The following is a 16,737-nucleotide window of genomic DNA, read 5'->3' as shown; positions in this document are numbered from 1 at the left end:
TTTTTATAATATTGGGCTATATAAATAAAACTTGATTGATTGATAGTTCAATTGTAATTTGTCAAATGCCATCCACTGCCCTTCAGGCATTGGTGCCTCATTTAAAGACATCTGAATGTTAGATTGCATGAGGGGCCCCTGTCCCCTCTGTGCTGCACTGGGTCCCCTGATGGGAGGTTGATATTAGCAGGTGGAGGAAGGGTAACAGCCTAAAATGGCCACCACTACCATGCTCACCATCACTAGCTCCATCATCATCATCATTATCAGCAGCAGCAGCAGCACCACCTCAGAAGCCCATCCCCTAGCGTCCGTCCAGGGAATGAAGCCCGTATGCGCATGGGCGGAGATACTGCCGCTGTGCGCTGTTATTATTGTAAGAGTAATTTCTTTTTTACGAAAATGGCGTCTAGTCAGGGAGGTGTGGGAGCTGTCACGGCTCTTCAAAGCCATCACTACTCCAGCGGACCTCCTTGGACCCCGGGCTTCAGCCAGTACCAGCACCAACAGCAGCACCACACGGCCCGCAGCCTGGACCGGGCTCTGGAGGATGCCGTGTGCTCCGGGATACTCAACCTGAGCGGCAGGAAGCTGAGGGAGTACCCGGGGATGAGCCAGGATCTGACCGACACAACACAAGCAGGTGGGTTGCTGTGCAGGCATGGACTACAAGAACCCAAGAGTCAATGTGCTTCATGATATAAAAATGTGCCCACTCACACATTTGATGTCTTTGTGTATGCAGCATGCACGCATTGTCCGTGGCTTTTCGTGATTTTCTGGATAGAGGCGCAGTAACGTGGAGGTGACAATATTTAAAGGGATACCGTCCGCTGGAAATAATACACTATACATCCTGGTTGTAATTACTGTCCACTTAGGGTCATGTATGACACCAGTTTATTGCACAAGGGGCTCGGCTGCTGCTGTGTGGTTGTTTTGGTCGACGCTTACGGCTTTTAGTACCCCCCCCCCCCCTCCTGGGACACATGAATGAGACGCACCCAGGCGCTGTGTGTGCAGTGGTTTGTACACCGAGCTGCATTGGATCTGGCACCGGGCTACTGGAGCAGAATATGAATGAACCTATAGGGCAGTTGTAAATTCGTGCGCACCGATTATCATTTGGAGTAAGCATGTGAGAAACGTAGGGGGCCCTCATGCTTCTTCATCTTTCGTTTTCGTTTTTTTTCATTTTCGGCACTACCAGACAAAAGATGCATGCAGTGTACTTGCAGCCTCACCCCCCTGCCTGCCTGGGTGTATATGCCCATAAAGCAAGATCTGCTAGGGAGGAAGCCCTTGTCTGCTTTTGGTTTCATTAAGTAGTACGCACCTAGATATTATTCAGTTGTTCTTTGGTTTAGTATTTTATGTCCACAAGAAGGAAGTATATTAATGTATCATATAGTCAGGTCAGTCAGCAGGTCAGTATTAGTCTCATGTTTTCTGTTTGCTGTGCTATCACAGCATTTCTAATGCAGACTATATTAGACATGGTGATTTAATAAAGGGATTATCTAATTTACACATGAAGGATGACACAATAGACTATACTGATAAGATTGTGTTAGAAGAAACCCCTGTGAAGGAGATTATTTAATGTATTTCTATATGATATACATCATATAAAGGCTGATTAAATGAATGTTATTGACAATGAAATATAAATCATTCTAATTCATGATAATGGACATATACATTATGCTGCCTCCTCTCAGAGGTACCATATGGTGTCACTCCGTCATGTGCAGCTCATGGCAAGCTGCAGCTCATGGCAAGCTGCAGTTTGCTGGAGAGCCCCTTACCCCCCAGGGATTTACATTTTCTGCCATACAACTTTGGTATCTCTTCATATACTGACAGCTTGTTGCTAACCGTTCGACTGACAGATTTAAACACATGCATGGGAGGCTGTGGCTCAGTGGATAGTGTGATGGACTTTGAATCAGGGGATAGCAAGTTTGAGTCCTACTACAGTCAGCATGTCGTTGTGTCTCTGGGCAAGACACTTCACCCCACATTGCTCCTGTGGGGATTGCCCACAGTACTCAATGTATGTTAGTCGCTTTGGATAAAAGCGTCTAACAAATGACATGTAATGCATGGAATTAAAGTTTAATTGAAAATTCAATTTATAGTCTATATTCCTTCAAAAAATGATGGCTCCATTGAGACAAATCATGGATCCACTGGATGGGCGTTTTTTTAGGCCAGGCACCTTTATGTATAGAGCTTATTGCATTTTTACGAATCTCAAAATGCTTCACATTTAAAAGAAAGACAAAAAAGAAGAAAGAGGCATGCAAAACATATCAGGCATATGCAGCACAGTGGTATCAATGAAGAACATGGAAATAAAGACTATTTAAATACACCCAATACCTGCACACACATTTAAACACAATAAATACATACTTACTTATAGACACAGGGTTTGCTCACACACTGACACCTTTCATAGGCCTGAGAAAACAGGGTGTTTTTATAGACCGCAGCTTATCAGGCTTCCCCCTCATTAGGTTGAACAATTTGGACTTGAATGCAGGATGCTGCTTTTCTATGTCAGTGATCTGTTATTTTAAATGACCTGTGCCTAAAAAGTGTGAAAATCCTGACGAGATGCCATAGATATTATGCACAGGCGTCCTTAAAGAGGAGACGGACACAACAGGAAGTTCAGTTAGTCAGCACTATTTCTGGACTCCTGGGCTGACTGTACACACAATATCCCTTAATAACGATCATCTTGTCTAGATCTAAATCAGGACTGTCCAAATGTATCAAGAGAGTTGCATATAGGATTTCCAAATAACTGCTGAGTGCATTTATATAACACTTGATAGCAGTCACAACAGATATGAGTGTACATGTCTGTCACACCTTTGTTGTCTTGCTTGCAACCCGTCACTGCTGCAGTCTTTTCACTTTTTTTTTCACTTCTTCATTTCGATGCCTTGACTGTAAGGTGTGCCAGAGGGAAGTCTCACTTTGAAATGTGCTAACAGAGATAAACACCTCACTGCAGCAACATCCTTTACACCATCTCCAATCTGTGCTGTGAATAGAACAGCTTGAAGACGCTGCTTACAGCCTTAACACTTTACTCGATAGATCAGCTTGTGATTGAAAAACAAGCTCATTTGAATACACTTTTGAGGAGTGACATGTACTGTTTCCTCTGAGAATTATAATGATAGGATGTCTTTGGACCATGGCAATATAAAGGCGAATGTGCTTGGAATATTAAAGTCCAAACTATTCCTTGCATCCAAGCATTAATTCGGTATTATTATAATTTCAACCTCATCCCTTTGCTGTGTTAGGATGTTTTCGTTTCCTTTATAGAATAGGGTCTAACCGAGTGAGTGGCCTCCATCTGACTAATGAGCAGCAGAAGGCCCCAGTGTGTGTAGACAGAGGAAGAGAGAGGCTCACACAGGGGTGTCTGTTTGCAGTGTACTCCTGGCAGTTTGTCTCCACTCAGCTTGTTTTCCCATGGGAGAGAGCTCCGATCTGCTGCCCTGATCTTGGAGCAGGGCTGAGGAGCAGTGCACCAACCTGGGCAGATGCTCAGGTTCATTTCCCAGCATGCCCCTGCCTGTCATTAGACGGCCCCCCAGGCTACACACACGTCAGACAGTGAGGGGCTTCGGTTGCGGTTGTTTTTTAGGTGCATTCAACAACTTTTTCTATTGTCGTTTCCTTTCTCGAAGGAATATTTGTTTGGTCTAAAATGGTTTAAAAAAAAGTTAGACCAATATGATTGTCTTTTTTCCCAATTCAAAATTCAAATATATTACTTTTACTTTGACAAAGGAGTAAAGAAAATAGATACAATTCATATTGAAGTAGCAGAAATTAGAGAAGTTTTACCTTTGCTTCTTTAAAAATGACTTGGAGTAGACTTGAAGCAAACAGTATGTCTCCAAGAATGCTTCTTTGTTTACATTCCTGAGAAGTTTAGTTGTGAAGGACAGTCTCCATGAGGACACAAAAGGATCGTGCTGTTATTCTTGGATTTAATAATCAACCAGTGTAAATACTGCTGAGCGTCACGGCTCGTTAAAGTAAAAGCACATGACAGACACTCGGTCAAAATGCTATTAGACCCAAGGCAAATAAAAACACAGCAGAGCACTTCACTGTGCTACTCATTGTTTGTGCTCAGAAATATCTTAGGCGTCTTATTAAAGGCTTCCCTGTCCTTCCTCTTATCATGGCTGTTTATTTATTGAGGGAGGCTACTTTAAAGAGCTGTCTCCAAAGCTAACTAGTTTTTGCTTGATCATAGTAATATAAGAAAAAAAACACATTCCAAACTGGTCAGGGCTTCGTCTAGATGTGCCTTTGCATGTCTAGACAAGAAATGTGCATACCTGTCTGCAGGAACACAATTCCTTATCACCCAAATGACGCCACTGTTAAATATTTAAATAGTAAAGCTAAATGACCAACATTTAAATAACGATTGTGATTTTTTTATTATGCACACACTGTACGTCTGTTTTCATCAATGAAATAGTTGAGAAAGGCTTATCAGGAAATGCTAACTGGAGATTATTAAATATTAACTGGAATAGTACGATTAGCCCACTGTACCTTACATAACTTTAGTAAATGAGGCCAATATGTAATGCAAAGTCCAGTTAAAATATGTTTTTTTTTGTGTTCTACTTAATTTTAGGGCTGCAGCATGTGATTATTTAAATTATTGATCCATCTATGAATTAACTACTATTTTTAATTAGTTAGACAATGTTTTAGTATATATTTTGCCAAAAAATAAGCATAATTCATTACATATACATCTCAAAATGCAAAAAATCGAAGACAAAACGGTTTCACCCTGCAAATTAGAGAAGTAAAAACCAACAAATGCCCAATCATAATCTTTAAATGAAGCCTGCAAAAAAATTAAGAAACTATTGTGTCATTAATTGCAGATTGTGCTTTTGTTTATTTTAATAAGACCGTAGGCTTAGAGCATGCTTCGGTTTGATCCGAAGGTGGCAGTGACACCTCCTCCGTGAGAATCAGCCAGGGGTCAAGTGTACAGTCATGACTTCTGTTTCCTCATATATAATGCAAAATATGGGTACATTTTTTTATTTCATTCCACTCAGTATATACTTTATTCATGACCGTTTGTAGTTTCACCAGAGAAGATATAAACACCAAGACTGTGACCCATAAATTATGGATTATGTGTGTATCACCTCCTTGGACCAAAGCATCAAAAATAAATCAAGCATTATGTGAGCATTCATATTTTATATCTTAAGTGCTTATAATAATGTGTCTGGCTATGTTTATTGTGTATATACAGTATGTTGTCGGTTTGGGGTTGCTGAACGTCAAGGGTTGAAGCGTAGAAGAACTGGTAGGGGAAGTGTAGACTGTGTGACTGTAATGCAATGACCACGTTGCTGCCTGCGTGTGTGTAGTAAAAGTGAAATGTCCCAAATGAAGCACCAACAGACAACCCCCACAAATAAACCGTGCAAATACAGCTGCTTGCCCCCCGCCAAACATCACACACACACAACAGTTTAACCACTCCATCACCATCCGCCATCACCATCCACCTGTCAGTGATTCAGCAAAATTCCTGAGCCATCCTGGACACCAGCTTCAGTTGTTAGCTCATCTTATCACTGTTGACATGGCTCATTATCAACATTATGAGAAACCCCATTAGTGTATCTCCTAGGGCTGTACCTGTACCGGTTTGCAGATTGATAAGGTTCAAACTTTAATGCGTTTCAATACTAGGCATCCTTTTTTGGCATGAATATTCTTTCTATCCAAAACCAATTTGTCGACACAGTTACAGATAAAGAATACTACACTAATATTTATGAGTATACATTTATTTGTTGAATTATATTCCTGTTGTGGATCGTATGTTTTTTGAATTGTGTGATAAAAAAATGATGTACAAATCTAAATGTATTTAAAGAAAAAAATACAATGCAATGCAGTCATTTCGAAAAGTCAGAACATGTTTAATGTGTAAAATTACTAACTATATTCTTTGCATCTTAACTTTCAAAAACAACATTTTTGCTGTTCTAACCAGAGTAACACATTTAGTCTGATGAATAATTGTATTCAAATTGTGGATTTAGTTCCTAGATTTTAATTATTTTAGGGTGATAATGTGGTAACAGGCTTACAAAGCTTAATAAAAATCCTCAGTAAAAGCTTCGGTTGTAAAAAAAGAAGAAAAGACAGTGGTACAGCCCCAGTATCTCCAGGAGCAGATTGATGAGCAGAAGCACATCAAATCACTGACCAGCAGAAGGTTCCTGAACCTCAGCGAGGCTCCAGAGCACTCCCCAACCGACCAGCCAGACACGCGTTTCCCCCGAGGGCAAATAATTAACCCCAATTAATCATGTTTTTGACATGTTCATTAAATTGAGCGCTGTATAGAAGTCACTGAGGTGTTAAAATAAATGATTGGATGGTAGTATTTTTACGTGTACATTTCTTTGCAGTTTTCTGCACTTGATGTGTGGATTTCTGGTCGACCAAAAGTGATATTCTTGCACCGTTTTATTAAGATACAGGCCATTAGACTGCTAAACACTGAACTTTTGAAAGAACATCCACAACATTCATCTGTTTGCAACTTATATATATATATATATATATATATATATCAATATTCCAATTACTTGTATGTAGACCATTCTGCACTATTTCTATTATATTTCATTTTATTTACTTGCACTATTTTATGTTTTATTGTATTGCACTGTTGGAGACACGTCTGACCTAAGATTTTCATCGTCATAACTACACTGTAGCTACTGTATGCACACATGACAATAAGAGCCTTGAATCTTGAGATGATCTCAGTTTGAAGATTAAAAATTGCAACCTGCTATTTTCCGTTCAGGAGCAGCAGTATAGTGAGAGAGACTGTAGTCTGTTATTTCCTCCAGCCCTCAGCAGGATGTCTGCTAGTATAAAGTTTGCTGTGTCATGGAAAAACATAGCTAGACATCATCTGCACTCCTAACATAAATGAATAGATTAGTGATTTGGCGTGAGAGTGCAGCGTGGTGGAGCCTGGGTGGAGCAGAGGGCGACCAGCAGGAGGATATAAGCCGGCTGTGAGCTGCAGATGGTGCTCGGCCTGGGATGGAGGAGGGAAAAGGGGATGGAGACGGACAGGCTCACAAAGACTGCCTCCACCCACCCCCATCGCCCATCCACCCATATGATTCCTCCGCTACAGAAGAATCCCCAGTTGTTTGGCTGGAGGGAGGGAGGTAGGTGTACAGCTGCGTTACAGCATCAAGGTCCGAGCCTCAGGGAGAGGCAGAATTGACTCTTAATGGCAAACAAGTAGACCCTGTGACCCCAGCTTTGGTCTTTCCCTGTGTGGTAATGTCTGTCTCCCTCAACCTCTCGGCTTATTTTCCCCTTCGTACTGCTGACTGTCTCATGGTCTGCGTCTCACTTCTGCTTATTGGCTGCTGTCAGAGCTCAGACCACAGCTTCAGAGCGAGGTCTGTCGGGTCTATTTCTGAACATTTAATACTTGTTAAAGAAAGTCTATCAAAAAAGCACAGACACAAGTTTTCCTCGCCTTATGACAAGGATTAAAGGCTTTAATGTCTGCATACATTTATTAAAAATATCCTTGAATAAAAGCTTCTGACATGACATAAGTAATCCATCCTCGGAAACCTCAAAAAAGGAACGTAAGCATGTTTTTAGGTTCACAGTGATATTTTGTTCTTCTACGAAAAGAAAAAGGTCTTTCTCATACTGCCTGTGCTGCAGCACCTCTTTACACCCTCTGTCTGAAACCAGAGCCCAGTCTGCTCTGATTGGTTAGCTGGCAGGAACTGTTGTGATTGGTCAACCTCTTAGAGATGTCCCGCCCCTTAGCCTATCACTTACAATGTGAAGCGTGAGTGTTGAATAGTCACATTCATTTTAGCCTCTGCAGACCATTTACATGCAAAAAAAACCTATAAAACACACCAGAAATAAAGAGAGAAAACCCCAAAAAGCATAATGTTTCCTCTTTAACAGTCAGACAGTGAGTGCAAAGTAGTGCCCATATCGCTTAATTGTTTAATAAAGGCTGGTAGCTATATGTGATTGCATGCATTAAGGGGATGGAGTCGTTTTAGCTTTCAGCAGTATGGCTGTGGCACATCAGTGAGGTGGGACAGAATAATTGAAAGCCCTTTTTATCTGTGGCTGGCTGTGCAGCTCCTCACAGAGGCCCCTAATTATCATGTCACCCAGAGATAATTCAGGAGACAAGATCGTTCACACACACACACACACACACACATACACAGGCACGCACACACTTTAATTTGCAGCCGCTGAATCAATATGTGTCTGAAGGTGAAGTCTTATCAATTATGTGGTCTTTACATGTATTGTTCTCACCTTCCCCATACAGCCTCACTTTTCCTTTTTAAATGGATGCTGTTTGTGTTATTTAATTGACGACGGAGAGAAATAGAAAGATAGTGTGCGTGTGTGTGTGTGTGTGTGTGCAGGGAAACGTCTTAGTCTATTTGAGTGATTCAAGCAACCGTGATGTGACTCGATCGAGGCTTTACGCGTTATACAAAAAGCATGTATAAAATGTAGGCCTCCAAAAGGGAGCACAAGTCTGCTTAATGATGATGACTATAATATAGTAAATTATATATGTGTAATGTGTATGGGAAAGTGCTGAATGGGTATTCTTCTCTACCTCCATGTTCTTAGGCAAGAGAGGTAGTATCTAAATATTTTATCATAAGAGGAAGATGCAAATGAGACGCTACGCTAACATCGATTGACTGGAGCAACGATTATATTCAGACTGGTTTTTTTGTTACAGCATAGTAGCACCCTTGGCTGGTTAATGAAGGGCTGTGATTTTGCAGCAAATTGTCTTTAGTTGTAAAGCAGAGCACAGTCACAGTGTGGTCTATACTAACCAGGTGACACATTTCAATACTAATTGTACCTTTGTTATGGAACTAATATCAATATTTCCCTGTCTTTGCTAATCAATTGAATTACCTGCAAAACCAAATACATTACCATAAGCCTTTACTCTGTGTTTAGTGTCAATCAGCCAATGAGTAGTTAGACGCAAATTAAGAAAGTGAAGATGTCATACATTATCCCTACTTAACATTAACATGTTGTCATTTTGATTATGTTGCTTTGCTAGCATTTAGCTTAAAATACAACAGTGTCTAAATACTGCCTTAGCTGCAAACTGATGCTGCAATTTAAGATAAATCCGATGCATTCTGTCACTTCACACATATCACTAAATCACATTTCATTAAATATATTTCACATTTATGGGCTAAAACACACATTTCAGTCACATAACTCCAGAAATACTAACGGTACGTCCACACAGCAGCTTTGAAAAAATCTTGAAAATCTTGGAGCTGGGCGTGTCTGATAGCTTGGGGATTTTTTGCGAGCAACGCGACCAACAACCAATCACATGAATCTCCCGCCCCCGGCATACGAAGCAAAAAAACCCGGGGATTTTATGCGAGCAATATATATATAAACTCCCCAAACTGGCGAAAACCTACCAGTTTCACCCACTGTCTCTGCCACCTCCCTCCATGCCTGGTTCCTCCGGTTTGTATCCCGGTAAATAGTAACTGGTCGTAAAGAACCGGGTGATTTGCTACCGTAATTTCTCGTTTGGAATATGAGGAAATGAACTGCGGTCTGTCTCTCCCAGCTTGCACGCGGTTTGATTGGCTACTATTGCTAGCGCTTGTACCGTCAGGTTTGCATAAACGGTATTTGATTGGCTGACGCTTCCAGCTCAGCTTCAAAAGTTGAACATTGCTCAACTTTTGAATCCTGAAAATCCTGTAACGGCCCGTCCACACTACAGCTTCGACAGCTTTAAAAACGGTTTCCAACGCGTCTGATCATTCACTTTGAATGGGGTGACGTCACGTTGCCTCGCTTTTCGCCAAACTGACTTGGGGGTAGCAGAGCGGAGCTTTCCTGGCGTTTCAGGCTGCAAAAGTTGAGCAATGTTCAACTTTTGAAGCTTCTGAAGCTTTCGGTGGAAGCGTCAGCCAATCAAATCATATGCCAGTACAAGCTCTAGCCAATCAAACCGCTGCTTGTGTGTCAGGGGCGGGAGATTCATGTGATTGGTTGTTGGTCGAGCTTCAGACACGCCCGCCGGCAAGCTTTAAATCGTGTAAATCTTCGCTTCGCTTCCCCACAATGCAGTTCGGCGAAAAGCGAGGCAAAGTGACGTCACTCCCATTCAAAGTCAGAAAGGCAGAGAAGCGTTGGAAGATTTTTTTAAAGCTGCTGTGTGGACGTACCGTCACGGCCCCTACACACGGCGGCGTGCGTTGTCGTTTGCCGGTGGGGGGGCTGAAACTCGACGAACAACCAATCACATGAATCTCCCGCCCCAGACACACAAGCACGCGGTTTGATTGGCTAGAGCTTGGACTGGCATATGATTCGATTGGCGGACGCCTCCGTCGAGGCGTCAAAAGTAGAACATTGCTCTACTTTTGCAGCGAGCACCGCGAGAGAAGCTACGCTTTGCTCCCACAATGCAGTTCGGCGAATCGTGACGTCACCCCATTCAAAGTGAATGGGCAGAAGCGTTGAAGCGGCAATGCACGCCGCCGTGTGTAGGGGCCGTCACAGCAGCGAAGGGGTGGAGCATTGAAGTCCCGTCTCTTTGTTTGCACAAAACAAACCCAGGACCGAAAGCTGGCTAGCTTTCTTTTCCTGTTAGGGAAATAGTGGACTCGATGTCCTGACAGGCTGGTATTTGTGCAACCTGCACAAACACAATACTGCACCATGATTACAAATGGTGAAATACAATGTAAAACTACCGAAAAATACCAGCTCACTAAAACACAACCGCTCAACGCAACTCTACTATTCCCGCGGTCAGAGAGCGGAGATGTGTCCCCTTTGTGATGTAATATGACGCGTTTGACGTATCACCTTAAAAAAAAGCCGTTTTTAAGAGCAGAGCTCAAAATTGCTCCTTTCCCTCTGAATTCCTGCCCTTATGTCTCGTAAAACATATCAAATCCTGCATTCACTTTTTTAATTGTAATTTTCAAGCAAGTTTAAGCATAAATGTAGAAAAAAAAAACCCCTGCAAGTTGCTCTTTAATAAATGTTCAAATGAGAAACACATCGAAATACATTTTAATAGATTGCACCACGCCTCTGTTTAAAAGTGATCTCAAATCTTTCCTGAATACATCTTGAGTCTTTATCTCCTTATCTCTCCGCTTGGAACTGATATTTGACCTAAAGAGAAGATGTGGAGTGAGTTCTAACTCTTTGCAAACATTCATACAAATGAAATCCATTACTGTGCCACTCCCAGTGAGATCCATATTGGAAATACTGAGATATCACACTGCCAGTAGCACTCAAACCATTCGAGGCCAGACTCTGGTGAAATCTTAGACCAGTGTTCGATGAGGAGGCTCCATCACATAGATGTATTGATTTCTCTTTGAAACATAGCCTCATGCTTGATGCAAACATAATGGAGATCTTAAAGATAATATAATGTCCGATGTGTTTTCCAAGTGCACATATTTGACCAGCTCCTGTCCCTTTGCTTTGCAGATTTGTCCAAGAATCGACTGACAGAAATCCCCCCTGATTTGTGTCTGTTCGCCCCCCTGGAGTCGCTCAACCTCTACCACAACTGCATCAAGTGCGTCCCAGAAGCCATTATCAACCTGCAGATGCTGACTTACCTGGACATCAGGTGAGTCATTGCTATCACTGTGTTTTGTCTCCTGTGTCTTATTAAATAAATGTACCAAAAGTGAATGCCTGTGTGTCCGGTTTTATATCTCTTGAAGAAGTGCTTGTTCCCTTTTTAGGACACTGAAAGCCGGGAATGTTTCATGAAAGACAGACATTTCCTCTTTTGCTGACACTCTATTCCCCGTGTCTACATACTCACTGCTACACGTATACTTCATAGGTCAATGTTTTATCTCTCCCTACAGCCGAAATCTCCTGTCAGTTTTGCCAAAATATTTGTTCAGCCTCCCCCTCAAAGTTCTGCTTGTGAGCAACAACAAGCTGGTGTCCATCCCCGAGGAGATCGGCAAGGCCAAAGAGTTGATGGAACTGGTGAGCTATGTGTGTGTGTGTGTGTGTGTGTGTGTGTGTGTGTGTGTGTGTGTTGATGGTACTGCCAGAACAATCTCATTCCTGACACTTTGTCTCCCCCTGCAGGACGTGAGCTGTAATGAGATCCAGGTGCTGCCGGCTCAGGTTGGGAGGCTTTACGCTTTGAGAGAACTGAACATCAGGAGGAATTGCCTTCACATGCTGCCTGAGGGTCAGTCCATCACACCGGATTCATCCATTCATTCATAAACTAACCACGGGTTCAGCTAATAACATGTATCAAGCAACATTGAATAATCTTGGGCTTCTGTCATGCTTAAACAATGTTTTAACATAAAGCAACAAACCATGCAGCCTTTGATTTTGTTTATATTTTACAAAAGTAAAGCCCTAAGTGTAAGTGTTTGCCATGATTCAGGGCACTTTGTTTGGTAAAGTGTGTTCAGGTCACATGAGAGTTTGAACTCTGTGATGAAAGGCAGTTGCAGAAACCTTTCATTTCTCTGCATGCATTTGAATTTGAGTGAATTTCTTTAAAAATATGTATCACACCCTTAAGGTGGAGAGAGGAGCTGTGAGACTAGAATCTTTTAAATGAAAAATCTGCATTTCAAAAAGACAATGTACTGTGAACGACCTAACAATGGGAATTGTGGGATATCTCATTTTTGGAGCTTGACTCATACAAGAGAAAAGTAATGTGCTTCCACTTTAATTGAGTTCCCCATGTATATAGAACAATACAAACTAAATCGCTGGAGTACTCCTTTAAGATGCCATGGTACTATATTCAGTAGCTCAACCTCAATGTGGACATGCCTCAGGGTTATGCTGCACTCCTACTATGTATATATATATACAAAGCATATAATGTGACCCCCATTGCATTTCGTTAACTGTACATCACATTTAACAAAAGCTTTTCTCTGGTCTGCTTACAGAGTTGTCTGACCTACCTCTCATCCGCCTTGACTTTTCCTGCAATAAGATCACAGAGATTCCTCCGGCTTACAGGAAACTCCGGCAGCTGCAGCACATCATCCTAGATAATAATCCTATGCAGTCTCCACCCGCACAGGTACGTGCATTTGTACAATTCTGTTGACGTCAAAAATGTTTCTGTCACAAATTATTTCTATGGTTTTCACTCTACAAACCAGGTTCAGTTGCACCATCTAGTGGAGGACTGAGGATTTTTACTACTCAGACTACAGAAACACATCGTGTGCGTTTGTATGTTTCAGATTTGCCTGAAGGGCAAAGTGCACATATTGAAGTACCTGAACATCCAGGCGTGCAGGACGGACAAGAAGCCGGACACCCTGGACCTCCCCTCCCTCGGCAAACGATGCATCCCTCAACCACTCACAGATAGGTACTAACTCATTCACGGTAAATGTTTGACTATGACATAAAGAGCTGCATTAAAAAATATATATTTATCAATTAATGCAAATTATAGTTTTTAATTGCATATGGTCTATAACATGTCCTTAAATAGTGAAAAATACTATCCTAGTTTATCAAATATCTTGTTTTTGTGTCCAAAATATTAAGTTTAACATGATATTGAACATATACAGGCAGGACATATCTATATTTGAGATGCTAAAAAAAGTCATTTTCTGCCATTTTTGCATGAAAAATTACCTTTCACCAAATAATTACCAAAAGTCTTTAATTAAACTATGACTCGATTGTTTTTTCCGTTGATTTACTAATACATGAGTTGCCTTATAGTTGATACTCTAACAGAATGAGTTGCTTTTGTTAATTGTGTGCTTGCAAATTACATGTTATGGTTACGTTTACAAAAATACAGGCCTAATGAGCAGTTTGTTTTGTTTTCCAGCATGGAAGATTTTTATCCCAGTAAGAACCACGGGCCTGACTCTGGAATCGGTAGTGACAATGGCGACAAGAGGCTGTCTACGACTGAGGTCAGAGTTCAAACTCGAAAGATGCTAATGTAATGGCCAAGTCATGATGATCATGTTATTGTATTTTACTACTTAACACAATGAAAAACGTAAAGATACAAGAACGTCAAAGTATGGCCTTTGGACAATTATAATACATTGCTGCTAGCCTTGTCACGGCTGGAGGGCAAGGTACACAGGACCCAAATACAGAATATCCAAATAAATAAAAAAATAAATAAAATAGCAACAAAGTAAAATAAGGCAAGGCAAAAACACAAAAATCCCTCTGAACAAAAAAACCTTCCAACAACATCAATAATCTCACAAAGACAGACAGAAAAACCAGAACTTAAATGCACACAAACTAATCAACTGAACAGGACACAGGTGAGGGGGGAGGAGACAACACAGGGCACCAGGTGCACACAATCAGCAGTAACAGACAAGATGGGAGGGGGAACACAGAGACAGGAAACCAAAGACAGAACTAGACATGACAAAAACAAAACACACACAGATTGTGACAAGCCTGCGATTTTTATTTCATATTCATGTTCATCTACAAATTCAAACCTTTTGGCTTCAGGCAGGAAATAACACAGTATTTTTGTGCCTCGCAATCCACAATTCAAAAGAATAGTTGCAAAAATCGAATCAAAAGAGGCCAAAGTAGCCAAGCAGTGATTTAAAAAAACTGGCTTATGAGGAAAAAAAGGCAGACTTGAGAGACCGATAAGAATTGAAATCGGCAACCGACTATCTTTTGCGAGTTGGAAGCTAATTTGGCACTGGAAGGACTTGCTAATGGTGTTACGGCTTAGTTTAAAAGTTTCGTTGAGAGTAACTTGTGGACAGACAGGGGATTAAGTCATGACAGGAGAGGCTTTTATGGAAAAATCAACATCTGGAAATGTGTGTGGGAGTCCCAGACACATTAACCTTCCTGCTGCTGCTGTTGCAAAACACTTTTATATCTGTGGGATCACAACAACATTAGAGACTTCATCCAGTCAACGATGCATTCAGTTAAATCCCTGAAATAGGAGCAAAAGTTGACTTGTGGTTCTTCTTCCCCTCCTGCAGCCTTCAGACGACGACACAGTCAGCCTCCACTCTCAGGTTTCAGAGACAGCCCGTGCTGATGCCCTCTCACTCCTCTCCAAAATGGACTCTTGCAAAGGTTACCCAAAATAAGTATCACATATTCCCTTTGAAAGCAATAAAACGGGAGTGCGCGGGGTGGTTGAATGAAGTGCCTACAATTTGAACGTTTATTTGATGACCGCGGATGCTTCCTCCCTCTATCAGATCAGGATCTCTATGACTTTATAGACCCCAACCCGGACGAGGATCCTGCTCTGTCAGAGTGTGACGGGCAGCAGAGCGGTCATGTGTCTTGTATAAAGGTATGAATCGATACATCAAAACACCGGAAGGAAGATTCAAGCATAAAGAAAAGTGAAGAAAGGACAGGAAGAGATCAGATCCAGTTCTGTCGATGCATTTGTGATTTGTGTGTGTGTGTGTGTGTGTGTGTGTTTGTTTCAGGAACTGGAAAAGGTTCTTAACATGTCTCACCAAAGCAAAGACAAAGAGAACTGGAAAGAGGAATCAGGGTGAGTCCATTCTTCTATACATTTGCACTGATGCTTGCACAAACACGCATCGTCCTATTATTATACAATAGATGAATTTTCTTTTTAGGAAAAGGCTTGCCATGATTTCTGTAGAAGGAGTTTCCTTCACAGCAATGAGTCAACATTTGGCTGGTTGCCATTAGCCCTTGCCCATGGAAAATTCAGAATGACATTTGATGTTCCTCGGAAATATTTATTTTGTTTATCCCAAGGTTGCCAATGTATAAATCCTGTTCCTTGGTTACCTTAGTTCAATACCGTTATAGGGCCAATAGAGGAATTTGTTAGCCACTGCTCAAGAAACAATGGTTTTAGTTCATCTTTTTATGACAAATTTCACAACAATCACAAAAAATATATAGACAAAGTGATTTAGCTACATGACAAGAAACTTCAAACTTAGAGGAACATTTTGAAGGTATTATAACTGTCTTTTTCTGTGTAATATATTTAAGAAGAATGCAATCGACTAAACATTGCACCTGAAACATGAAAGTGGACCTATCATGCTATATTTGAATAATATAGTGTAGGACCATACCTATATAAGGCATATTTATACTTTTTATTTTTCAAAATACCAAACAGATCATGCATTTTAGCCATTCCTCATTTCGCTCAATTTAACACTGTCTGTGCATGGGCTGATTCTGTGAGAACAGCACCATCTACAGGCCTGGCATATGTACTACAGCGTCTCCAGCGCTTTCGAACGGCAATGTCCGTGGCTGTCTCCTCCTGATTGGTGGAGTTGGCCCAATAGCCGTAGCGCCACTTCTGTGACGTCATAGAAGTGTTCAAATCTGGATCAGTCTGTATCAGATCCGTTGCAGCCCCTTTTTACGAGATTTGGTTATGGAGGAAAATAGAGAGGGTTGTGTTTTCTGACACTTGGTGAGTTCCCTGGAACACCGGGGCCACATATTCATGTATAAAAGACGTACAAAAGTGCATTTTGCATGATAGGTCACCTTTAAGTTAGCAATTTCACAAATATACACATATCATATGGCAGTGATGGT

At 41.3% G+C, this 16,737-nt stretch overlaps 1 protein-coding gene across 1 annotated transcript; it reads left to right on the top strand.

Moving 5' to 3' along the window:
- Positions 1–314: 314 nt before the first annotated feature.
- lrch2 (leucine-rich repeats and calponin homology (CH) domain containing 2) lies at positions 315–15,698 on the top strand. The gene is made up of 10 exons (XM_010790772.1): positions 315–643; positions 11,638–11,782; positions 12,030–12,156; positions 12,262–12,367; positions 13,098–13,234; positions 13,401–13,531; positions 14,009–14,096; positions 15,162–15,258; positions 15,387–15,484; positions 15,627–15,698. The coding sequence occupies exons 1-10, from the start codon at positions 334–336 to the stop codon at positions 15,696–15,698; spliced, it is 1,311 nt and encodes a 436-aa protein (XP_010789074.1). The 5' UTR covers positions 315–333.
- Positions 15,699–16,737: the final 1,039 nt, after the last annotated feature.

Source organism: Notothenia coriiceps, unplaced genomic scaffold (assembly GCF_000735185.1).
Source record: "Notothenia coriiceps isolate Sejong01 unplaced genomic scaffold, NC01 NC01_scaffold00034559, whole genome shotgun sequence".
In the NCBI taxonomy this organism is placed as follows: domain Eukaryota; kingdom Metazoa; phylum Chordata; class Actinopteri; order Perciformes; family Nototheniidae; genus Notothenia; species Notothenia coriiceps.
The sequence above is the reverse complement of the archived record's forward strand: the minus strand, read 5'-3'. Positions and strand labels throughout refer to the sequence as shown.

Coding starts and splice junctions, on each gene's coding strand:
- lrch2 (XM_010790772.1), top strand. CDS start 334: ATGCGCATGGGCGGAGATACTGCCGCTGTGCGCTGTTATTATTGTAAG. Junction 12,368..13,097: donor CCTTCACATGCTGCCTGAGG/GTCAGTCCATCA, acceptor GTCTGCTTACAG/AGTTGTCTGACCTACCTCTC. Junction 13,235..13,400: donor TGCAGTCTCCACCCGCACAG/GTACGTGCATTT, acceptor TGTATGTTTCAG/ATTTGCCTGAAGGGCAAAGT.